The sequence below is a fragment of the Pelodiscus sinensis genome, chromosome 4, assembly GCF_052426305.1.
Source record: "Pelodiscus sinensis isolate ZL-2025 chromosome 4, ASM5242630v1, whole genome shotgun sequence".
NCBI lineage: Eukaryota > Metazoa > Chordata > Testudines > Trionychidae > Pelodiscus > Pelodiscus sinensis.
In genome coordinates this window covers 125,064,843-125,089,784 of record NC_143055.1, presented here as the reverse complement: position 1 = coordinate 125,089,784, position 24,942 = coordinate 125,064,843, and the positions used below count along the sequence as shown (strand labels likewise).

At 46.4% G+C, this 24,942-nt stretch overlaps 1 protein-coding gene across 1 annotated transcript in view; it reads right to left on the bottom strand.

The window, feature by feature from the left end:
* SCD5 (stearoyl-CoA desaturase 5) overlaps nucleotides 1-24,942 on the bottom strand; it is a 76,198-nt gene that overhangs the window by 24,267 nt on the left and 26,989 nt on the right. Inside the window, exon 2 of the mRNA XM_006110901.5 lies at nucleotides 4,097-4,227. Within this exon, the coding sequence (XP_006110963.1) occupies nucleotides 4,097-4,227 (131 nt within the window). The remainder of the gene's footprint in view (nucleotides 1-4,096; nucleotides 4,228-24,942) is intronic.

Here is a 24,942-nt window from a genome sequence, read left to right as displayed (position 1 = left end):
AGATATCACTCAGCGGGGTCGGACATAGTGAAAGAAAGGAGTTGAAGTAAACACGATCCGGGCACTGCTCCATTTCTGAAACAAAAACAGTGACCCAAGAGTAATTCTAGAAGATGGATGGTCAAGAGAAACAGCTCAGCCACCTCCAAGCATAAAAATCACCTCGGACCACAGAGATGAAATTGCTACGGCTGATAGGACTTATGCAAAACACATCAAGTCACAATAGCACACAGCGTGAGGTCGGAAATGCTAAGCATAATCCACAGCCCTGGCTGAGACATGTTTACTTTGAGATATTAGACATGATGGGATGCTATAGCTCCTCCTATGTTACTTGCTGTCCCTGTAGGTAACATAGGGCAGTGGCCAGGAAGCATGACAACCATGATAGTCACCCTGTCACTGACTGGCTGGCCCTTTAAGGGGAGGAGGGTTTCAGCTGGCCTGTGACTAATCAGCTACTTCTCCACCCCAGACATTTGATCCTGATTGGCTAGTTCAAATGGTCCTGTTCACTTATAAGCCCCAGCTGGGAAGGGGTCATGCAATGCCCACAAAAGGTTATGAGAGCGCAATTGATAGAGGGAAGTTGCAGAAGAATGTCTGGTTCCTCTGGTAGGCCCTGCAGAAGCGTAAGTCCCAGGCAGATGCCCAGAGAAAGACTAAGGAGGGCTGCAGGAAAGAGGCCGGCTCTGTGACAGGGCTCTGGATGAAGGGAAATTCCCAGAGAGGAGAAGCCCAGAGTCACTGCTCTAAAGGAGAATGGGAGAGCGCGGAGCCAGGAGGAGCTTTGTGTTTATGTTGCACTTGGTGCTGAGGGTCCCTACAGCTGGGGAGGTTGGGGGGGAACTGAGGCAGGGGAGTAGTGCAGTGGCAAGCCACATGTGGGTAGCTGTGGAGGCTGACCCTGCCACAGATCCCACAGCTGAGGTGAAGCTGGTATGAAATCTGAAGGAGCATTGGAAGCAGAATTCAAAAGAACCCCTGAAACCATGACAACCCTGGTCACCCGGATCCAAGGAGGACACAGGTCCACAGCAACGAAGTGGGGGAAATTTCCTCTGAATAGTGGCTTCCTGTTCCACTGACTCTTGAAATTGAGCTGTTGCCCCACACACCAAGCAGCAATGTCACAACACTTTGGAGGGCTGCTTTGCTTCAGTGGAATTGCAGAAAACAGCCTGCGCTCATATTGGGTGTGTCTACACATCACCCTAAACTCGAAATAAGGTACACAATTCGCACTATGCAAATGGCATATCTTATTTCGAATCTATTTCAAATTTGCTTATTTTGAAATTTGGTGCGTCTACACAGCACCAAATTTCAAAATAACGCGCTATTTTGAGCCATTCTTTATCCCCATGCAATGAGGTTTACAGGGATGGTGAAATAGCGTGCCCGTTATTTCGAAAAATATTTTGAAATAATGGGTGGCTTGTGTAGATGCGGAGTAGCTATTTTGGGATACCTTTGGTATCCTAAAATAGCTGTGCAGAGTAGATGTACCCATTGGGAGCTAGGGCAGTACGATCAAATCAAACACTTGCTAAACCATTTTAAACAACAGCTCTGCTGTGCGCTTTGTAATGGGAGGAGAGGTTAAGATTAGGGCTATCTAATTTAGAGAACAGAATGAATAAGAGGCACCAGGACAGAAGCATCTATCTATCTATCTATCTATCTATCTATCTATCTATCTATCTATCTATCTATCTATCTATATGTGTATTTTAGAGACATCTGTCTGTGAGTCTGTCTGTCTGTGAATCTGTTTGTTCAAGAACTCCTTCTAAATGGTAACAGCTAACACAACCACATTTTGTATGCAGCTTTGCAGCTTCCTCTTATCCAACCTTAAAGCAAGGTCCAGGTTTAGTTGTGTAAGGAAAATGGAACGTGCCTGGAATTTGATCATTTACCATAATACGGAAAGGGGGAGGGGCTGATAGGAGGGACGCGATTCTGCACAGTCGCCGCAGGAGGCAGCAAGTGTGGGGGAGAGCTATACTGCACAGTGACCACTGGGGGCAGCCGCACCAAGAAGGGAGTGGCCAGTTGAGGACAGGACTCGCCATCTTGCCAGCCACTGACCCACGTAAGTGGCCTCCCTGCCTCAAACCTCTCTCCCTGGCCCTTGGCCCCAGCCCGGGACCGAATCCCTCGATGCTGGTCAGTGTTTCTTAAACTGTGTTCCGTGGCACACTGGTGTGCCACGAGGTAGTCGGAGGTGTGCCACGGAGAACAACAGAATTCAAAATGGCTGCCCTTAAAGGGGCAGGCTACCTTTTATTGAGGGAAAAAAAAACAAATAAAACTTTCCCCCGACCCCTTTTTTTCTCAATAACTTTCCCCTCAACAAAATACAGGACTATGTAGCACTTTAAAGACTAACAAGATGGTTTGTTAGTCTTTAAAATGCTACATAGTCCTGTATTTTGTTTCAGCTACACCAGATTAACACGGCTACATTTCTATCACTATTTCCCCTCAACCCGTTCTCACCCAACCATTTTTTTTCCCCTCAACAAAAAATCCTTGGTGTTCCTCATAAAAAAAAATTATTGTTTGGTGTTCCTTGGTCTTAAAAAGTTTAAGAAACACAGATGCTGGTAGTCCTGCTTCTATGAGAAGTAAGGGAAGTCAAAGGGAGAGTGTGCTCCTGTCAACCCCCTGCTGTGTAGACAGCACCAAAATTTGAGTTGTTACTTTGACTTACACATCTTCAGCTGTGTAGTGTATCTTAATTCCATCTTATCTGTTAGTGTAGACCAGGCCTAAGGTGCCACAGGACTACTTATTTTTTTTTAAAAAAGAGTGTTAAGTGATGCTGTATGGCCTAGTGGCTCATGCATGGGTTTTCAGGGGGCCTGGGTTCTATTCCCAGGTTTGCCACTTCGTCACTTCATGTCTGTGGGCCTCAGTTTCCCCATCTGTAATATGGGGCTAATGATTCTTCTTTTGTAAACCTGCTGATGAAAACCATAAGAGCTTGGTTTTGTTGCTGTTATTTTAGTAATTAAGATAAAAATATGCTTAAAAGATATTATAAGCCAATCTTTAGTTGCCTGGGTTTAGAAAGAGACTGTATTATATTGGCATGGTAGCATGTAATTGTCCATCTTGGAGGTTTTACACTGTGCTCTGCAGCACTGGTACTAAACACACTCAGTGATGATACAGGGCAATATGGACCATCACTCTGACCAAGTCTGCCCTGGTTCTGGTTCAGACCTGGGCAAAATACAGCCCGTGGACACTGCAGGGAACCTCAGACAGGCTCCCTGCTTCCTTGCCCCACCCACACGCCGCTCAGAAAAGCAGCTGCTGAGCTGTTTCTCTTTCAAAACTATGAGCCCAGAAGGGACGGGGGAAGGCTTCAGGAGTTGCCCCGCCCCCCCAGCACAATCCCATTGGCCAGTTTCTGGTCAGAAACCGGCCAATGGGAGCTGCCTGTTTGAATAACAGATAGCACATGAAGCACCATCCTCCCTCCTCTCCAGCTTGTAGTAATTCACACGCGCGCGTGGCCCTCCAGCCTGTGCAGGGGTGGGGCAAGCTGCCTGCCTGAGAAACATGCTGGGCTGATGGCCTGGAGTTTCACAGGTAAGTCTTCCAGCCAGAGCCTGCCTCTAGCATCCCAGGCCCTCCCTTCCCCAACCCGCTACTCCCCTACTACTGCCCCCTACTCCAAATACCCAAACTCTGTCCCTCTCCTGCACCCATGTCACCTCCCAGATCTGGCACCCCAGCCCCAGAACACAATCCCCTTCTGCCCTAGGTCACAACCCAACCCCTGCACTCCCTCCTGTACCCCAATCCCTTACCCTAAGCCCTCTTCTGCACCCAACCTCCATCCCAGCTCTTGCACCTCCTCCAGTGATATCTCAGAAGGGTGCAGCCCTCAACAGCTTTCCAAAATGTTGGCGTGGCCCCTCCATCAAAATTATTGCCCACCCCTGCTCTGCATGGTGAGTATAAACAATAACTGCAGCCCTGCTTCAGCACTGAACAGAAACAGAAGAGACCCTCGCGCTGGCCTGGTGAACACTGCGCAGAGACTGAAGATCCCATCTGGCAGCCACATCCCTACCTGAAAAGCCATGGAGTTAGCCGCAGCCAGGAATATCCTCAAAGGCAGCTTGGCTTTGTAGGACCTGTGACTCCATAATCGGTGCGCGCCAGCGGTCACTCCCAGAGCTGTCATCAGGAAACACAAATAAGCTGCAAGAGACAAGTACATGGATTGGTCATGTCAAGGGTCTGTTTTATTCTTCTCATGTATGAAAAAAATTCTTTCCACTTTCTGTTCAGCCGCACTGGGAGACAGTGTTTCCTAGTGGAGGGGGCACAGGACTGGAAGTCAAGACAACTGGATTGTACTCCCAGCTCTGCCAGGGACCTGCTCTGCGATCTCATGTTGCCTCTGCCTCTTCCCTTCCCCTTTGTCCACACAGACTGTAAGCTCTTCAGGGCAGGGACCATCCACACTGCCGAGCACAACAGGCCACTGATATTGATTGGGGCCTCTACATGCTACTGTAATAAAAATGGCCTCTAAGGAAAGTGGATTAATTTGTTCATTCTGCACTGCACTAGAGGAGCCATTAACTTCCCTTCATTATGCTGGGTCGGACGGCAAGCAGCACCCTTTTTGAGGGGCCTCATCCTCTGCATCCCAGCCAGGTCTTCAGTGGAGTCTAAACTGCAAATCGGTGGTTTCTCAATTGTTTTAACCCATGGCCCACCCTGCTCAATGCAAACCTTTCCATGGACCACCAGCCAATCACCCACGATGACAAAATGCATGCATGGGGCGTGGGGGTGCAGGGTTCCTGGGGGGAGACTGGGTGCAGGAGAAGGGTGAGGGTGTGGGGTCTGACCGGGAGGTTGGGTGCAAGAGAAGGCTGAGAGTGGAGGGTCTGGCTGGGAAGTGGGGTATAGGAGCAGACTGAGGGCAGGGTATCTGAGCAGGAGGTCAGGCGCAGGAGTGAGCTGGGGGTGGGGGTTTGGCTGGGATTCTGGCCAACGGAAGCAGCAGGAAAAGCTTCCAAGTGAGCGGTTTCCTGCACTGCGGATCCCCCAGTCAGGGGGAACGGGCGAAGGAGCAGCAGCGTGCAGAGCTGCCTCCTCCCCCCACGATCTGGACCCGGCCTGCAAGGCTCAGGGCTCCCTCCTGCAGCAAGAAGCCAACCTCACAAGGAGGTGGGAGAGGGGGACAGGAGCATCAGTACAGGCTCCCTGCTGCGGTGGGAGAGACGAGTCAATCAGTGAAAGTAACTTAAAATTTCTTACAGGTACTGTCCTATTGCAACTTGGGAGCTGTGCACCGGCACTCGCTTACTTTCACCTGTGGGCGAGGCTCTACCCATGGCCCACCTGCCAGATGGTCATGGACCACTAATAGTCCACGGACAACACTCTGAGAACAACTGCTGTAGATAAAGATTCTGCCAGAGTTTCCATTGTAAAACCTCCATACTCAAGAAAGACATCATAAGTTGGCAATAAAACTCCACTCTCTGCTGAAGCTGGACAATCAAGGACTCTGAGCTTGCAGGCACTTTTTTCTCTCCGTTTAAAACTCTTGAGTGTGCACTTTCCACTTCTGGCCCACACAGCAACAAAATGATAAGGTTTAAAGTGTGATTTCTTTTAAAAACATCTGAAACAAAAGTTAATGTCAATGCTTTTCCTTCCCACCCCCAATCTAGGGGAGTTTTTATGTGCCTCTGGACTCTGTCCAACTGTTTGTTTTTTTCTAATCTCCATTATGGAAAAGACAAATAGCACTTAATGGAAAAATATAGTTTCCTATAGGCCTTTTGGCCCATCCTGTAGAATTCAGCAGAGAATTGCATCCCTGTTACGGCATTCTGTGTGATAGTTTAAAAAACATCCAACCCCACAAAGGCTCCCATTGGCTGTTACATTTTATAGCATAATACCTATAGAACACTATTACATTTCTACCGCACTTCACTGGTTTCATTTCCATTCCATTCCATTAGATTTTTCTTTGTGGATTACTTTCTCCAATACCCTTCAGGCCCTGTTTCCATGGTGACCTTCCTTCTGGCAGAAAAGGGTAGGAAGGATCTTCACTGTGAGCCCATCAACTCTTCTCCGATATCAGCTGGCAGGGTCACCTCAGGGAGAGGTGATATGGAGGGCAGCATAAAGAGAAGAGATTAATTTCTTCACAGTGGTTTGTACGATCTGACAAAAGAGGCAGCGTGGTTTAGCAGCTAGGGCACTGGAGCAGTAGTCAGGCCCGGAGTCTATTCTGGGCTCTGCTACTGACAGAGTCTAGGCAAATCACTTCACCTCTCAGGGTGCCTCTATTTCCCCTTCCACCTTTTGCTATTTGGATTATAAACTCTTTGGGCAGGGACTATTCTCCTAGCACAATGGGGCCCTGATTTTTATTTTGGTCTCTACTGCCATAAAAAAACAATAAAAGTAGGAGTTGATTGAACAAGTGCTAAACAAAAACATGTCCCAGCCCTGTCAGTCCTGGAAGCAAGAGACCAACTTGCACACTTAATCATTAACATACTGCCTTAAATCACCACCATGCTGGCACTACTCTTCCTTTCTTCCCTGTGGGGTCAGGCTTAAAGTTATGCATCTAAGGCTGTGTCCAGACTCAGGGGTTTTTTCGGGAAAAGTAGCCTTTTCCCGAAAAAACTTCCCCTGCGTCCAGACTCAAGCCGCGTTCTTTCGAAATAATTTCGAAAGAACGCGGCTTTTCTTTCGATGGCGGTAAACCTCGTTTCACGAGGAAGAACGCCTTCTTTCGAAAGTTCCTCTTTCGAAAGAAGGCGTTCTTCAATGTAAATAGGGCTTCCTCGAAAGAGAGCATCCAGACTCGCTGGGTGCTCTCTTTCGAAAAAGTGGATTGCTCTTTCGAAAGATCCGCCTGCAGTCTAGACGCGATCTTTCGAAAGAGGCTCTTTCGAAAGATGCTTTCGAAAGAGCCTCTTTCGAAAGAAGCCTGCAGTCTAGACATAGCCTAAGTAAAGTAGTGAGTAGTCACGCACTGGCACTTACGTGCTCAACCCCTAGTAGGTTCAATCAAATGCAGCTCAGATCCTATGTGTTCTGTGCGAGTCTCAGCTTGTCATCTCTTTTCTTTTAAACTTAAATGTTTCATGTTGATTTCCCTGCTAAAGCTAAAGCCACTGCTGTGTCCAGGTGACAGGAAATATACAACAAATTTTCCTTAAATTAATTTACAAACGCACAGTTTGACTCAGTTCCATTCACTCTTGTGTGTGGGGACTATTTCAGACGTTCAAACCAGGAAAGGGCCTTTTCTTGTGTCATTCACTCATCCGTCTCCTGATGCCTTACTCTTTGAAGCTCTTGTTATTATCCCCAGTATTTTTTAATCCATTTGTAATAAATACTGCATAGACTAGGTTGTTTTGTTACGACAAAAGAGAAAAGGCTCTGAGATTAATAATGCAGATGCACAGCTCATCTGCTGGGAGAAAGCTGGGGAAAAGACTATTATATAAAATCCATACAAATTAGACCAGTGTTCAAAAGCTAAATCCACTTAAATCTTCAAAATTGAAAATGACCCAACTGCCACAATCTATGGCATTTTAATCTTCCTTAAACAGAAGGCACTTATTTCACAAAACAATTTCAAAGTGTAGACTCAAGCAGGCTTCCACACAGCTCCAGTTCCAACACTGTCCATTATGTTGAGCAAGGCCTTCACTGTGCTGGGAATACATGTGTGTATGGTGATTATGCCTATTTCAATTTTTGAATAGTTTTATTCAAACAAAAAGGAAAGAGATTCCATCTGCAAGAGGTGTTTTGTATTACTAAGAATTTTAATATTAATCTTCCCTTTTAACAGAGAATGTTAGATGTCAGTATGCCATGCATTTCCTCTTGCCAGGAGTAAACACGCATTGCTGTGGTTTCCTATCTATTTGTCTTTATCTCATATGCAGCAGCAACCCCTGCATTGTGGTTGCAAGGAAATGAACCCAAAATATTGGTGAAATTGACTAACTGTAAAACATCTACATTTCTAAACTGCAACGGTTATGACAATCTGGAAAAGATTGCAAAAGTATCTATTCACTGTATATTCACAATGGGTGAAACTGGAGCATCAAAAGTTGTGACACTTCCCAGGGCACCAGGGCTGCAAGTTATCTTGTTGCCACCTGCCTCTAGTGCAGGATTGTCTTGCTTGTGCCTGGTGGGTGTTAACTCCCTACCACAACCAGTCTGTCAACTACATACGTATTCTCCTCTAGGCTATAGCAGCCCTGCCTTTGCTCTCAGACTGAAAACAGATGCAGGCCCCAAGTCCATTGACTTTTCTGGGCAATTGGAATGGTGGACAATTGAGCAACACATGATCAGCTAACCAGAGAGGGTTGAGAATTCCTCCAGGCTTGAACGGGCTGTCACCAAGGCAGCATATCCTAGTGACTCACTTTTACGTCAAGACCATAAGGGCATGATGGTCAATACTGTTACATTAGTCCTTAAAATAATAACCACACATACTTCCCAGAAAGATTATGAGTATCTGTAAGTCACAGACTTTCAGTAGAGACCAAACATGCTACCCTTGGTGGATAAATGCCATGAAAGCAGTGTATTAGGTTGAGTGAATTCAAGTCTGAGATAGGAGTTGCTTGTAAAAAACTCTGACGCCTTTGCCAGTTAGTACCCATGGACTTCCGTGTCAAAGGTAAAATGCAACAAAAACTGAATTTGGAAAAATGCTTGCAGATTCCTGTGCTGATTTTCATCCGTGCAGTCCCACTCAAGTCAACGGACCAAACGGATTTCAGTAGTATAACACCAATAATGGATTTAGCCCAGTTTATTTGTGCATTGTGAGTCACCAACACACTCAGTTTGGCCCTAAATTAGTTCCAGTTTCCATGTGCCAAACCAACATAAGTGAAAGCAAACAGAGGGGTTTTTTGGGGAGGGAGGAGTGTTGGACACCAGTGTGGGGAGTGTTGAGAACTGGACTATGATACTGAAACCTTTGCTGGCTTTCAAACTTCCTCTAATGCAGCCTAACACAAAATCACGGGGAAAACTCCCAATTGACAGACTTTGGCTTTACACATCACAGACCTGACCCCTTTCTATGCTGGCTTTTAGACTACACAGCAATCCCTGGCGCATCCTCCCCTTTGTCTACCCTGAGCCCCACACTGTGGCCTCTTACCAAGCTATGGGGGCCAATTTTTCAGCCCTGGTTAGGACCTCTGCTGCGTTGGCTCAGGAGTCTTTGAAGTCCCTGGTTCCACTTAGCTCTGAAGCATGTGCCTGTCTTTAAAGTCATGAGCGGTTCTACCTGCTGCCATGCTTAAAGCCAGGCACATACTTAAGTATATCTCTGCATTCAGCTTGGCGTCTGATTCCTCAGAGTGGGAATCAAATGTTAATTAAATTTCTATCATCCTTCCCACACATCATTGTAATGAGAAGAGCTGCAAAGTATCAGGTCAGGAAAGATGACGGCGTGATGAAGAGTCCAGACTCTTTAATTCTCACTCTAAGCTCTTTGAAGCTGGCTCTGCAACCTTGTTCTAATTCTTTGCACAAGGCTTTTTTAATGAAAAGGACTGGGATGTCTATAAAATTAGACCAATTCATGCTGATATTTACCACATTTACCTGACAGAAGACACTTTGCATGGTACAAAGTGTCTCTAAAGGAAGGCCTTTCAAATTGGCCCAACGCTTGCCCTTATGGGAACACGTGTAACAAACAGGACAGACAGTAGATCCCTTTTATATAATAAATAACAATATATTCCCCAGGATCGTGTGGCTTTTGTATCACTGTGAAAAGATATTGGTCAAAAGTTTGTAGACACAGGTGTTTGGTTCAGCCCTTTTTACCAGAAAGGCAAATCTTGAAATTTGGATCTAGATTCAAATTTTGAAATAGGAGTTGCCCCCTGCCCCCCACCCCCCATTTCAAGTGTGGCTGACTTGGTGTTTTTGTTTGGGCCCACCTCTACTATGGCATTAATGAGTACAGAGGTACTGCTGAAAGCAGCAGCGGCTGAGACCTCCATCTAACACAACGAAGGGGATCCAATGGCTGATCACATCTATATCCAAGGTCAGCATCTTAATGGTGCTCAGGTGTATACAACTGGAATGAAAAACACCTCGGATCAGAGGGAATAAATTCAGAACACTAGTAGGGATGTAAGTGACTCCTCGACTACCCGATAAGCAAATGCTTATTGGGTAATCAAGTGGACTTGTCCGTCCCCTCCGCATTGCTGCCTCTATCAGAGAGAGCTGGTTCCCCCCAGCACTGTCTCCATGGGGAAGGAAGGCAGAGGGCACTGGAGAAACAGTGTTAGTGGGGATTGAAACAGTTCCACTCATGCTGGTCCCGACTGCTGCTCTTCTCCCTTTGAAACAGTTGCGCGGGTTCCCGCTACCTCTCTCCCTTTGAAATGTACAGGAGCCACAGGCAGCTCTTGTACATTTCAAAGGGAGAGGCGCAGAGGGATAGCAAGTGCCCCCCATACCGACTAATTGAGTAGTTGATGGAAATTCTATTGACTACTCGATTAGCTGATTAATCGAAATTAAACATCTCTAGACACTAAAGGGAGCATTGATTTTCCTCGTCAAGTCTCTGTTTATTTCCATTACTATCCTGGGTGCTAGGCAGACAGGTAGACTATACTGGACCAATTCTCAACTGGTGCTTTTTGAAGTAGCTCCATTTAAACCAATCTGTTTACGCCAACTGGAAATCTACCCCTTAGACTTTGACACAGAGGTAAACGGCAACAGGGACCCCGAAGAAAGTGTGTGATGCTAAGATGGTACCAAGAACATGAATTTTCAGACAAAAGAACGAGAATATTGTGCTTGTTGGCTTAGTGCGGGTGGTGCCATCATTGCCAATACGCTTGGGCACCGTCCATCCATTCCTTTCACATCCAAGTGGCTTCAGGGATACTCAATGGGCAGAACTCTCCTTAGGAATAGGGCCCTACGCAGTGGCCCTATACCCGATGGCTGCTGGGGGGAGGGAGTGATGATTTTTTAGAGGTGAGATTTTATCATCTTCAGCAACACACAAATGAAATACTTTTAAAGCAAAATTTAAACTAAGGTCCCGTCGATTCACACAGTAAATTAAAAAACTGACAGGATATACCTGGGGTTGGCTTCATTACCACATGAACAGATCTTTCACAGATTCAGGGTGTTGCTGATTGCTCCGGCTGGCTTTTTCAGTGTTATGTTAACTAGATCCTCTCCTGAGGAAGCAGAGCCACAGACCACAGATAGGAAGAGTGGATGAGTGGACATGAAGACCCAGTGGTGCCACAAATTTTGTATGCCCTTCGCAGCAGTATATTCTGTGCATGGGTAAGGAGAGCCCTGCCAATGGGTATAAGTGAGAGAAGGATTTAGCCCTTCCACTTTTCAGGAATTACTTCATCCACCACAGGAGTGCAGTTACTTCGAGGGAAGAATGTGGCATTTCTGTAGCAGTGACTAGTAAGGCTGCACAGAAGGGAAGGCCAGGAAGTGATCAATGTAGTATCCAATGGAAATTTTAGGAGCATTTTTTGGAGGCTTCAGAGGCAGGGACCTCAGGCTCCTCGTGGGATCTTTAATGGTCACAAGTGGTCAGGGCTTCACTTTGACAACTTGGATGACAGCCAGATTAAAGAAAAAAAAAAGAAGTGCATTGAGGGCATGATCCTGCAAGGTGCTCAGAGGCCATGTTTCCTAGGGACATGTAGGGCGGTTGAAGGCTGATAGCACCTCTCAAAACTGCTCAGCACCTTCCAGGAACAGGCTGTGACTGAAAGTCCAGTCCTGGACCAGCTGAACCAATTGGAGGTTGTCTGCATGGGCTTGAATGGAACCAGAATCTGTCCTCTAAAAAGCAGTGAATGGAAAAGCATCCTTTTTCTTTTTCCTCCCTTTTCAAGCTCTCCAGTGTGTAACCTCCAGCTTCCTGTCTCCAGCAATTACAACAGCTGGGGGAGACTGAAAGAGACAGTGGAGCTATCTGCACTGAGAATATATATAGCAATGCTATGATAGAACAAGCCCACTCTTACACCTATGCAGCGCATCTACCCAGTGGATTTGGTGGGGTAGATATACCAGCATAAATATTCCATGCATAAGCCTGAGAGATGACGTAGCCCAGCAAAATGTCTCCAGCAGCTCCAGAAGCCGGGCAAAAGCCAATCTTTTCAATCAAATGAATGTCACGGTGAGATCAGATGTGACACTTGTGGGAAATCAGGTCCTTGCAAATGCTACTTCACCACAACCGTCTCCCAATTTATAAATAACTAATAAATCATCACAGATCTACAGCAAGAGAACTATTCCTCACCCTTCAGCTGCTGAATAAATTACAAACTCAATTTGAATTAGTTTACAAACTATTTGATTTTAAATGAACTCCCGAAAATAATCAGTGTTGCCATAGAAATTACAAGAAATGATAACAGCCGTTGATATTCCTGGCTCGTTTCCAGAGCAAGCCTGCCCTGACATATAAAAGGATTCAATCTGGAGCAAACCTCTCCTCCTAGCAAAATCCCCCATATTCCAGAAGCTCCCTCCTAGATTTGTAATCCACAAGATCACATAAGCAGCACACAGTAAGGTGCCATGTGCTTAAATAAGGAAAAGATCTGGCCACTCACAACAAACATCTAGAATCAAATTGTCTCCAAAACATTCATGCTGGGATAATTTTATTTCAATGGATCTGTTAGTGCCTGACATGTTTCAGCTCGGATCGCTGGCAATAAGCTACCTAAAATAGTCATTGCTGAAAGGTGGCCTTTCGTGTTTATTTTTACTGAGCTGACATCCCAAATGTCCTGTGCTGTTTTAGAAAGCAAAATACTTTATTTTATATACAGATATCTAGACACACACAGCCCACGAGCGTGTGCAAAGCAGAGAAAGTGAGCGAGCACAGCTGGATTGACTGATACTAGGTTAAGCTGGCATTTTGGGTTTAACCTAGTATGAGAAAATCCAGAAGCTCTCTCCCCTCTCTCTCTCTCTCCCCCGCCTCACATGCTCCTGTGGGCCATCCCCTGTACTGGAGATTCTGGAATCAGAGCATGGATAACAATGTTGTTGATGGTGCATAAAACACACAAGAGCACAGCTGGCTCTCTTGCAGCTGGACTGGCGCTGAGGTGCTCAGAGCAGCAAAACACAGTCGGTGACTACAGTGGAAGGGCAGCTTGTCACCAAATGAAGATGATGTGGAACAGGCTAAAGCAAACTGTCAGATGCGCACTTTGGGCCCTCATCTCTCCTGCCCATGAGAAAGCCCCCACACAGAAGGGAGAATTTGTTTTAAAAAGACTCCCAGGCAGAGTTCCTTCCAATACACTGTGCTAATTGGAGGCCAGTAGTGACACTGAAGAAGCTGGGAGCATTGTCTGTGAAACGAAGCAGAGGCTGACGATGCAGAGGAGGACAAACCAGTGCATCTTGAGTTATTGCTACTCCAGGCCCTTCTGCCTGCTACTGGGTGGCTCTGTATTTACCATTCACTCACATCCCTCCCATGGTAAATCTAAGGCCCTACAACATGACAATCCTTCCTCCCATAGAAAAGAAGTGAACACTACTCCCTCCAGAATGTACCAGTGCAGAATGTACTCCGCAGGGTGCAGAGTGGGACTCAGGACGTGGTGTCTGATCTGCGCCGCTCACCCCCAATCTACTTGAAAGTCTGTTGCATGAAAAAATAAAATGTGTGGGTCCAGCAGAGGGAGGTTTTTGAATTGTTTAGACTCAGCATCACTTGACTTCGATAAAGAACATTTAAAAAGGAAACTTTCCAACCAACTTAGGACACAGTTAGTGTATTGTATTCAATGAACCCAGAAGACAATGACATCTCTTTATGTGCTCAAATAGAGAGGCAGTATGGATAGTGGTTAGAGCACTAGCCTCAGCCTGATTGTCCCAGATTGCATTCCTTTATCTGACAAAGACTTCCCACAGGACCTCTGGCAAGTCATTTAGTGATTTACAAAGTATATAGGCAGCTACCGATGCAAATAGGTGCCTAGGAGGATTTTAAAAAAATATCTAAAGCAGTGATACTCCAACTGAGGCCAGCAAGCCACAAGTGTCTCTTTCATGTGAATCCTCCAGCTCTCTGTAGCACATAATATTAAAACACTGTGGGTGCATTTTCACAGCAGTATTATTTCGGAATAACAGTCGTTATTCCGAAATAACAATGTGAGCATCTACATAGCAATTCTATTATTTTGAAATAAATTCAAAATAATGGATGGCTTAGTCCAACTTCTGTAAACCTCATTCCATGAGGAATAACACCTATTCCAAAATAATTATTTCAGAATAGAAGTAGTATGGACGTACCACTGCTGCTATTTTGGAATAGCTCCTCCCCAGGGCCATTTAAAGTAATTACTCTCCAATGCCTCCTGGGGCTCTAAATCGAGGTAGCACGTTGACATTTAGGGAAACCTGCCTCAGACTAATTTTGAGCCTTCCCTGCAGTGTAGATGTGGTATTTCAAAATAAACTGTTTCACATGTTTTTTTCCAGAATAGCTTATTTTGAAATAAGCATGCAATGTAGAACAGTGTTTCTTAAACTATGTTCCGCGGAACACTGGTGTTCCGTGAACAATTCACAGGTGTGCCGCGACCTCTTCTTTGTTTTTGTATTTTTTTGTCTGACAACAATTTTTTTTGAAGACAATTTTCATAGGTGTTCCGCATAAAAAAAATTATTGTTTGGTGTTCCATGGTCTCAAAAAGTTCACGAAACACTGGTGAAGACATACCCTGAGTGATTTAACTGCTAACCAATCAGGATGTTTTTACTATGGTTATTAACAAGTTGTAGTTGATAAAATTATACAACTTGGTCAGTCATTTTGTTGTGAGAATAAAATGTGGATATAGAAATAAACTAAACATTTACCCTGCCATACTGTTTACATGTGAATATATAACACTAGAGTAAAAGAAAAAAATACGAGTTCACACTACTGCAGCTCTTTTGTGTAACACCGATCACTTATTAGGCTCCTGAATCTCTGAGGTCTGTGTATCACTGATCTAAAGCAAGCTTAGGTACTTATCTCCTAATGGAAGTCAATGGGAGTGAGGTGTCTAAGTGCTTTTGAAAATCCCACTAGGTTCCCATCTGAATTGCTAGGCACCTAAATACTCTGATAAATCTGGCCTTCAGTCTCTTTGAGTCTCGATGCCCCATTTGTAAATGGGGATACCACCACTGCCTTGTCTCTCGGGGGCATTGTGAATTGAATACATTAAAACATAGCAGGATCTTCAGATACTGCAGTGGTAGCCAAACCCTGCAGTCTTCTTCAAGCAGTGGGAGTTTGTCTGAAAATTTCAAATGAAAGGCGGCCTTCAGAGCTGAGCTACACTGGGGTGTGGTGATGACATGGCTGGGAGGAACAGGCAATGCCCCATGTTGTATGCAGCTAGAGAGGGAGTCTGGAAGGGCTCTCACTAGTCACAAGACTGATGCTGAGAGGAAGCTGAAAACAGAGCAGGACAAAGAGCAAAAGTCAAGGTGTGAAAATGCCAGGGATTGGAAAGGCAAGGCCTTGATGCTTCGTACCTGACTGAATCCCTAGCACAAAACAGTCAAAACAGAAGCTTTGAAGCCATCTCACAACAGGTTGTCTCGTGCCAAGATTAAAGTCCACATACAACCGAGAAATCAAAAGGATGTGGGCGGAGGGGAGAAGATATGCAGGGGAAAGATGTCTCGAAAGAAATCAGAGGCAAGTAGGAAACATTCACATACTTGATCAGTGAGCAAAGGGCCTTGTCTGGCTCTGTGCAGGAGGCAATAGCCCACACAGGCGGGTTGGCGAGCAGCTGAGTGGTGGGAGGTGGTACCTGTATGTGGGGATGAGGGGGATGAAACGGTTTCCCTTTAGTGCAGTGTCATGAAATGCTGAGCCAGGCTGCTAACCGTGTCATGTTATTAAGACTGGGGGAACGGGAAAAAGCTTCTCAACGCCATTTCCCAAGAGCTGGCGTTAGCTCAGAGGAAAACTTGCTTTGATCATGGATTCAAAGCTACAGGCTGCATCTGGTTCACAGTGTCTTTGGCATGGGGCCAGGCCTCTGGCATGGAGGGAAAGTGTGGCTGCGAATGCAGCAAATATTCAGCCCTGCCGGTGCAGAAGAAAATTGTGCCTTGTGTCTAACTGCAGCAGATTTCTCCTCTTTCTCCCCATATTAACCCAGCAAGCCAACCCAAAGGAAGTGTCTTCCTAACTCCTGGCTCAGTGAGTAGCTGTCTTGTGCAACGATGCTGCTTAGTTCCTTGGGCCCAATGACACCTCATGGAAGTGAGTTTCAGAGGTTTATAAATGCAGCTGTGTGTGGGGAAGGGTTGGTTTTACTCTGCTGTTTCACTGGATAGCTAATTTTGATAGAATGCCTTCACAATAAAGATTCGGGACGTAAAATCCCATTTAATTGGTTAACCTCGGCCCAGACTGGCCAGAGCAGACTCTGCCTGCGGCGTGGTATGCTCAGCCCAACCTAACTGGAGAAACCACTGCCCACAGCACAGCAGGCCCAGCTGGGCTGGAAAACCCCCCATGTGCAGGATCCTGGTTACGTGGTTAAACGTAACGTCTAACCGGTTAACTTTTTTTTTCCTTCCACAACTCACGAGACCACAAATTTCTGGCTAACTGTCTGGGGAAAAAGCAGGAATAATATATTCAAAGTGGAGGGGATGGGTGACGATTCCAGGCTGCTCTTGCTTTCTCCCAATGCACTTTTGCTGCTAGCAAAACATTGTCTTTAAACAGGCTCTTCTTCAGTTACCCGTACAATCTCGAGTATAATGCGCACCCTGACTTTTGAATCTTAGCATAATGAAAAAAACGGAACTCCTATATATAATGCGCACCCCATTGTACTGCGAGCATACCTCAGACATTTTTCTTTAAAAAGCCAGGAGCCGACCCGCCAGCACCAAGCCGAGAGGCAGCCCTGGGCTGAAGGAGAGCGGGAGGGAGGGATGCTCCCGCCTGCAGGCTTGCTCGGGAAATGTGTGCGCAGCCCGGGGAGCCGGCGGCAGAGTTTGAAACCTGCCCCCCAGTTCCCCCAGACAGCTGCCCGCGTGCCGCGTGGAGCTCATGCTTGCCACGGGGACCCCTGGGCGCAGCCTGAAGGAGCACCAGGCAGGCAGTAAGCCAGGGTGCTGCAGGCTGGCGGCGCCGCTGGCTCCTCACCTTGTCCGGAAGCCTGGCAGGGTGGCGTCCCCCATGCCGTGCTGCAGTGGGAAAGTTTCTATGCGAAGGGGAGGGGGGTTCCCCGGCCCGGGGCTACTTACAGGTTCATCGGCTTCTGCCAAAATAAAACTTTAAAATATAGCTCCTATGTATAATGCACACCCTGACTTTGACGTTAAATAACCCGGAAAAAAGTGCGCATTATACTCGAGATTTTACAGGACTTTAACAAAGCTATGGGCTCCAGGCCATCCTTTAGATAATTTGGTGTCTGTCCACATTGGCTCTGCCCTCTGTAAAGCATTGTAGCATCAGCACAGCTGTGGCTCTGCCTAGCTCTGCCAGTTACAGAGTCGATCTACCACAGTTCCCTGCTCTTCATGCCTGTCAGGCAGTCACATGGTACTCAAGCTGCTCCATTTGCATGCACAACAAAAGGCTGCAGACCCTCTGACTCAGCTACCGGTGCTGTGAGAGAACGCACACCGGTAGGGTTGCCAGGTGTCCGGTTTTCACCTGGACTGTCCGTTATTTGGGTCCCCTGTCCAGTAAAAAAAACAGAATGGACAGAAGCCTGGCAGGGACAATTTTCTCCTGCCGCGTTGGACGGGGGCGGGGAGTGAGAAGCGCGGGGCCATTTAAAGGCAGTGCCCCCCCCCCCTTTTTTTGCTCAACAACTTTGGTCTCCCCCCCCCCCCCCTTTTTTTTTTGCTCAAAAAATTTTTTTCACTGTGTTTTTTTTGGGGGGGCGAGGGAAGGGTTGTTCAGTATATTTTGTTAAACCATCTAGCAACCCTACACACTGGCCATGCATTGTTCCGAACAGCGCAGGGTCTAGCTATCTCTCAGCTCTCAGCAGCAGGGCAGAACAGCAGTATTGCTGTTGCAGGCACTGCTAAAAGGCCTTGGCTCACTCTTACTAGACTCTTCCTTTTCCATCCTCTCATTTTTCTTCTTTAACTCTCCTGATCCCTCAGTGGTCCCTGCGTGCTGGAACTACCACATCACTCCTTGCCAGGGAAGTCTTTGTAATATATTCACATACAACCCATTTGAGTGTGTGTAATATATTCGCATGCAATCCATTTGGCTACCTAGGGACATCTCAGCAGTTGCTCCAGAGCAGAGGTGGGGAACCTCAGGCCCGGGGCCTGGATGCAGCTCTCAGCTTGCCTGGATCCATCCCCTGAGCTCAGAGCTCCCCCAGGATTTGGGAGCCTGCTCTGGTGCTCCAGCCTCCGTTCTGCCCCGCTGCAGGGCTGGAGCACACAAAAATCTACTAGGCTGGGCCCCTCTAGGCTCTGGTGGGCAAGAGGAATGTGGGGAGTGTCTTTCTCCTCAGTTGGGGGCCATGTCAGTGAAGGGGTTCCTTTGCCTCTCACTTGTATGCAGCTCCTGACTGATTTGTCTGTGAGTCAGTGGCCCTGGACCCAAAAAAGTTTCCCCACCCCTGCTCTAGTGGCAGGCATCACAAGCCATCCATGCTCATGTTAGGACACTTTCATCATCATCTTCCATTAGTCAGTATTTGTCACACCCCTGGCATGTACCAGTGGCCTCCACAAGCCACTTTGAGCCCAGCTTTGCCTGGGGACACAGTAGCTGCTGATTGTGGGACTTCCATTGTGGGGAAGCAATTCTGCAGCCTGTGATTGTCTTGCAAAGGCCTGGTCACATATTTCACCCAATTAGGATGAGCGCTTTGATGCTGAGCAGGGAGACTGCAGGCTCTGTGCAAACAGCTCTTTGGTCTGGAGTGTTTAACGCTGTGATCTAGTGCTGCCTTTGTTTGGTTTTCCTCCCGTCTGGATTTTCAGAGGGAAAAAAGAAAGCGGAATGTAAGCCACTAGCATTGCTGGTTCACTGGTCTTCTATTTATATTATGTGTGTGTGTGTGTGTGTGTGTGTGTGTGTGTGTGTGTGTGTGTGTGTTCTATTTATATTATTTTTATGGGTGTGTGTGTGTGTGTGGTTTTTGTTTTGGAGGCATCACAACAGCTTTTTCCAGCTAAACATAGTGATATTGGGCTAGGTCCACAAATCATTTTAAGCGCCTAAGTACAAAATTAGTTCCTTGAAACCCTCCCAAGTTGCCACTTAGCACTATAGATGCATGTAGTTGGAGATGCATGGAGATGAATGTAGGAGATAGCTGTGTAGAGAGTCTCTGGGTTAAGCTAAAAGGGGTAAAAAACGAGGGTGATATCATGCTAGGAGTCTACTACAGGCCACCTAGCCAGGTGGAAGAGGTGGATGAGGCCTTTTTTAAACAATTAACAAAACTATCCAAAGCCCAAGATTTGGTGGTGATGGGGGACTTCAACTATCCAGACATATGTTGGGAAACTAACACAGCGAGGCACAGGCTATCCAATAAGTTTCTGGACTGCATTGGAGACAACTTTCTGTTTCAGAAGGTTGAAAAAGCTACCAGAGGAGAAGCTGTTCTGGATTTGGTTTTAACAAATAGGGAGGAACTAGTTGAGAACTTGAAAGTGGAAGACAGTATAGGGGACAGTGATCACGAAATAATAGAGTTCATGATCTTAAGGAAAGGTAGAAGGGAGACCAGCACAATTGAGGTAATGGATTTCAGGAAGGCAGATTTTGATAAGCTCAGAGAACTTGTAGGTAAGGTCCCATGGGAAGCAAGACTGAAGGGAAAAACAACTGAGGAGAGTTGGAAGTATTTCAAAGGGACGTTGTTAAGGGCCCAAAAGCAAACAATTCCGCTGTGTAGGAAAGATAGAAAATATGGCAAAAGACCAGCTTGGCTTAACAAGGAGATCTTGCACAATCTCAAAATAAAAAAGGAGTCTCATAAAAAATGGAAACTAGGACAAATAACAAAGGATGAATATAGGCAAGCAACACGGGAATGCAGGGGCAAGATTAGAAAGGCAAAGGCACAAAATGAGATCAAATTAGCTACAGGCATAAAGGGAAACAAGAAGACCTTTTATAAATACATTAAAAGCAAGAGGAAGACCAAGGACAGGGTAGGCCCACTGCTTAGTGAGGAGGGAGAAGCAGTAACAGGAAACTTGGAAATGGCGGAGATGCTCAATGACTTCTTTGTTTCGGTCTTCACCGAGAAGTCTGGAGGTGTGCCTAACGTAGTGAATACAAGCAGAGAGAGGGTAAGTTTAGAAGATAGGATACACAAAGAACAAGTTAAAAATCACTTAGGAAAGTTAGATGTCAGCAAGTCACCAGGTCCTGATGAAATGCATCCCAGGATACTCAAGGAGCTGATAGAGGAGGTATCTGAGCCTTTAGCTATGATCTTTGAAAAATCATGGCAGACAGGGGAGATTCCAGAAGACTGGAAAAGGGCAAATATTGTGCCCATCTATAAAAAGGGGAATAAGAACAACCCAGGAAACTATAGACCGGTCAGTTTAACGTCTGTCCCAGGGAAGATAATGGAGCAGGTAATTAAGGAAATCATATGCAAACACTTGGAAGGTAATAAAGTGATAGGGAATAGCCAGCATGGGTTTGTGAAGAACAAGTCATGCCAAACTAATCTGATAGCTTTCTTTGATAAGATAACGAGCCTTGTGGATAAGGGAGAAGCGGTGGATGTCATATACCTAGACTTTAGTAAGGCATTTGATACGGTCTCGCATGATATTCTTATTGATAAACTAGGCAAATATAACTTAGATAGGGCCACGATAAGGTGGGTGCATAATTGGCTGGATAACCGTAGTCAGAGAGTGGTTGTTAACGGTTCTAAATCCTGCTGGAAAGGGATAACAAGTGGAGTTCCTCAAGGGTCTGTTTTGGGACCCATACTGTTCAATATCTTCATCAATGATGTAGATATTGGGATAGAGAGTACGCTTATTAAGTTTGCAGATGATACCAAACTGGGTGGGGTTGCGACTTCTTTGGAGGATAGGGACATAATTCAGAATGACCTTAGCAAGTTAGAGAAATGGTCGGAGGTAAACAGGATGAGGTTTAATAAAGAGAAATGCAAAGTGCTCCACTTAGGAAGGAACAATCAGTTCCATACATACAAGATGGGAAGCGACTGTCTAGGAAGGAGCATGGCGGAAAGGGATCTAGGGGTCATAGTGGACCACAAGTTGAATATGAGTCAACAGTGTGATGCTGTTGCAAAAAAAGCAAATATGATTCTAGGTTGTATCAACAGGTGTGTTGTAAGCAAAACTCGTGAAGTCATTCTGCCGCTCTACTCTGCACTAGTTAGGCCTCAGCTGGAGTACTGTGTCCAGTTCTGGGCGCCACATTTCAAGAAAGATGTGGAGAAATTGGAAAGGGTACAGAGAAGAGCGACAAGAATGATTAAAGGTTTAGAGAACATGACTTATGAAGCCAGGCTTCATGAACTGGGCTTGTTTAGTTTGGAAAAAAGAAGATTAAGGGGGGACATGATAGCGGTTTTCAAATATCTAAAAGGGTGTCACAAGGAGGAAGGAGAAAATTTGTTCCTCTTGGTTTCTGAGGACAGGACAAGGAGTAATGGGCTTAAAGTGCAGCAGGGGAGGTTTAGATTGGACATTAGGAAAAAATTCCTAACTGTCAGGGTGGTCAAATATTGGAATAAATTGCCAAGGGAGGTGGTGGAATCTCCCTCTCTGGAGATATTTAAGAACAGGTTAGATAGACATCTGTCAGGGATGGTGTAGACGGAGCTTGATCCTGCCTTGAGGGCGGGGGACTGGACTCGATGACCTCTCGAGGTCCCTTCCAGTCCTATGATTCTATGATTCTATGATTCTATGCCTAAATTCTCTAGGCCCCTGAATTCCCACCAGTAAAGTCCCCCACGTGCCTTCAATTCTGATAGGCAGCTCTGCATACACCCACTATGTCCTCAGCAGTTCAGTACCTAACTTGTACCTAAACTAAATCCTGGTGGGATTCCCAAACTAGCCCTCCCACCTATTTTACCAATCTGGTAGGTACACTTCAAGTATGTCTAACTCTAACCCAACAAAGACAGCTGCAGTGCCCCTTTACGCCCTACTGCCCGGTGGTTACAGCACCACGGGGAAAGTCTAGCTTGCATGCTCACTCTACCTAAGCAAGTACCCAAACCCCCATCTCCAAACCAGTGGGTGAGTCTCCCCCTTAGTTCTTCCATGCATTTCCTGCTGGCTAGCCTAGGGCAGCATGCTGGTTTCCGGGTGCCTTTTTAAGCACCTACCTTGCCCAATGCATAGCACAGGAGCCATCGCTGCCAGAGAGCCATGCAGCGCTCCAGGTGACTGTGAGGGCTAGCTGTGGGGGAAGCAGCGTGGTGCACTCTTGGGAGCACTGAGAGCTGACACATGCTGCTGGCTTTGGGCAGCCGCTGGTGCTCTACCAATCAGCTGAGCGGCACCTGAATTACTCCTGGGTGGTCACCCAAGTGCTCAACTTACAAGGGACACTGGTCACCAGAAAGTGAGTGTGAAAAAATTCGAGAAGGGCGTAGGGGCAGTAGCGGCCTAAGATAAAGCCTTGAATGTAAGGACTGCCATTATAAAATAGGGACATTTGATCACCCCAGATTCAACCTGAAAACAAAAAGCAAGGTAATGCATGCAGAGGAAAATAACCCCACAGGGATATTGAGTGAGGAAAAGAAACCTGGGAAGCAACAGCCGGAAAGAAGGCTGAGGGATGATTGCAAATAAAATATTCTGCGCTTGCAGTGTGAAATGGCAACACAACCCATCAATGCAATTTTGAGCTGCAGGCACATAGATATTATATCCCACACCAAGAGAAGCAGCATAAACCATATTCTAAAATACAGTGGATTGGAGGTGAACACCCTAAACCGTAACGGCAAAATATTTCAGGGGGCTGAGCATGCATAAGGAAAGCCTGATTTTCAAATGAGCTCAGTACACAGGGCATGGTGCTTTTCTATACATTGGGCTTGTGGCCAGCCACTGGGTTGGGTGCCTGCCGAGCACTTTTGCAAATCTGAGGGAAAATTCAGGTTCCATTGAAATCCAGAGCAAAATTCCTACTGATGTCAATGGGCTCCAAGAGTTTACTCCAGGCCTTAAGAAGCTGCCTGAATGGAAGCAGAGCACTTTTGAACCAGACCTGGCCTCTCTTATGAGTGCTGAGCTCCTAAAAATCTAACCCTGCATTCTTCTGAAAAATAGGGATGTCATTGTATAGACGACTACACAATTAACTGATAAGTCTGGGCTTATCCGTTAATCTTGAAGGCTATACACATTTCCTGCCCCCTTGCTGCCTCTGTATCAGGAGTGGGAGCTGATACCCATGAGGAGTTAGCTTAAAAGTTGGCTCCCCCCAAGCACCAGATCCGCCTCCCTCCCTTCCCCCCACAATGCCCGTGCTGCTGCCTCTGATAGAGAAGCAGCAGTGTGGATCGTGTGGAGGTAGGCTGGAGCCAATGCGCACAGGGAGCTAGCTTTCAAGTCAGCTCCTTGTGTATCTACTCCCATGGATCTGCTTGTCCCCCCCCCCCCCCGCCTTCTACAGAAGCAATGGAGGGGTGCAGGCAGGGGTCAGTGCTAGGGGGAGCTGGCTTAAAAGCTGGTTCCCCCCAGCACCAGCTCCCCGATGCCTCTGATTCAGAGGCAGCAGCACGGAGTGGCAGGGGGTGCCCCGGGAGTGGGGCTGGGAGTGCCCTGGCCCTGGCGAGTATCGAAAGTTGTGTAACCGCTAAGATTTCATGCAGTTACACAACTATTCAATTACATGATATCTAACATCCCCAGTGAAAAATCTGTCCCCACTTTGTACAGTTCTTAGGCATTTACTATTGGCTGAACCTGAGCACAACATAATGTATGCAATGAATATTACAGATCAGTCTGGATCATTATCTGGTTCTAAAATAAGCTGGATAAAAATGTTAGCACTTTCACAATTCTACCCTATGCCAAAATGGACGAGGCTCCTGAAGCAGATGAAATTCCTGGACATCCGTTTTAACAGAGGATTACAAAATACTGTAACAGATAACATCTATGCAGGCATTGCCAAAAATCAAACATAGCCTAGTTACAAGGTGCAAACTGCAAATCTTTCTCCAAGGGGCAAAACACTAGTTATAAAAATAGGAGTTGTGAAACAAATCAATTATGCATTCACAATGTTAACACTGACATCTGTAAAACACACTGTAAAATAATGAGTCATGTCACGTGATCATTTCTGTGGGACGGGAAGAAGTCAAGGGTGCATTAACTATACATCAGTTGCCTGCACGCTCGCTCTCCTGCTGAAAGATGTTACCTTCAGATGCTATGATAAGAAGATACAGAATGTGAATACAGGAAAACAGCTTCAGAACTGACTCACCCACTCCCATGACTCTCTGTAATAACAAAATTTTAACAGCTGCATAATCCTCCTCCTATTGCAGTATATAGTGGGAGGGCTGCTCCACTGTGATACAGGAGGGGTTAAAACCAGGTGGGAGGGAACCTGTGCAAACCCTCCAATCAGAGAGAGGCTTATAGGGAACCAATCAACGGGCCGCTTGCTGGGGCAGCCCTGGTATAAATCAGGGGGCTCCCTGAGCAGGGAAGGTTGGTTCTCAGGGAAGGAGAAGCACCTTGGACAGCGCCATGCTGGGCAGGCTCAGGGGAGCTGCAGAGGAACCCCAGCCTGATACCTGCCAGCCTGCGGCC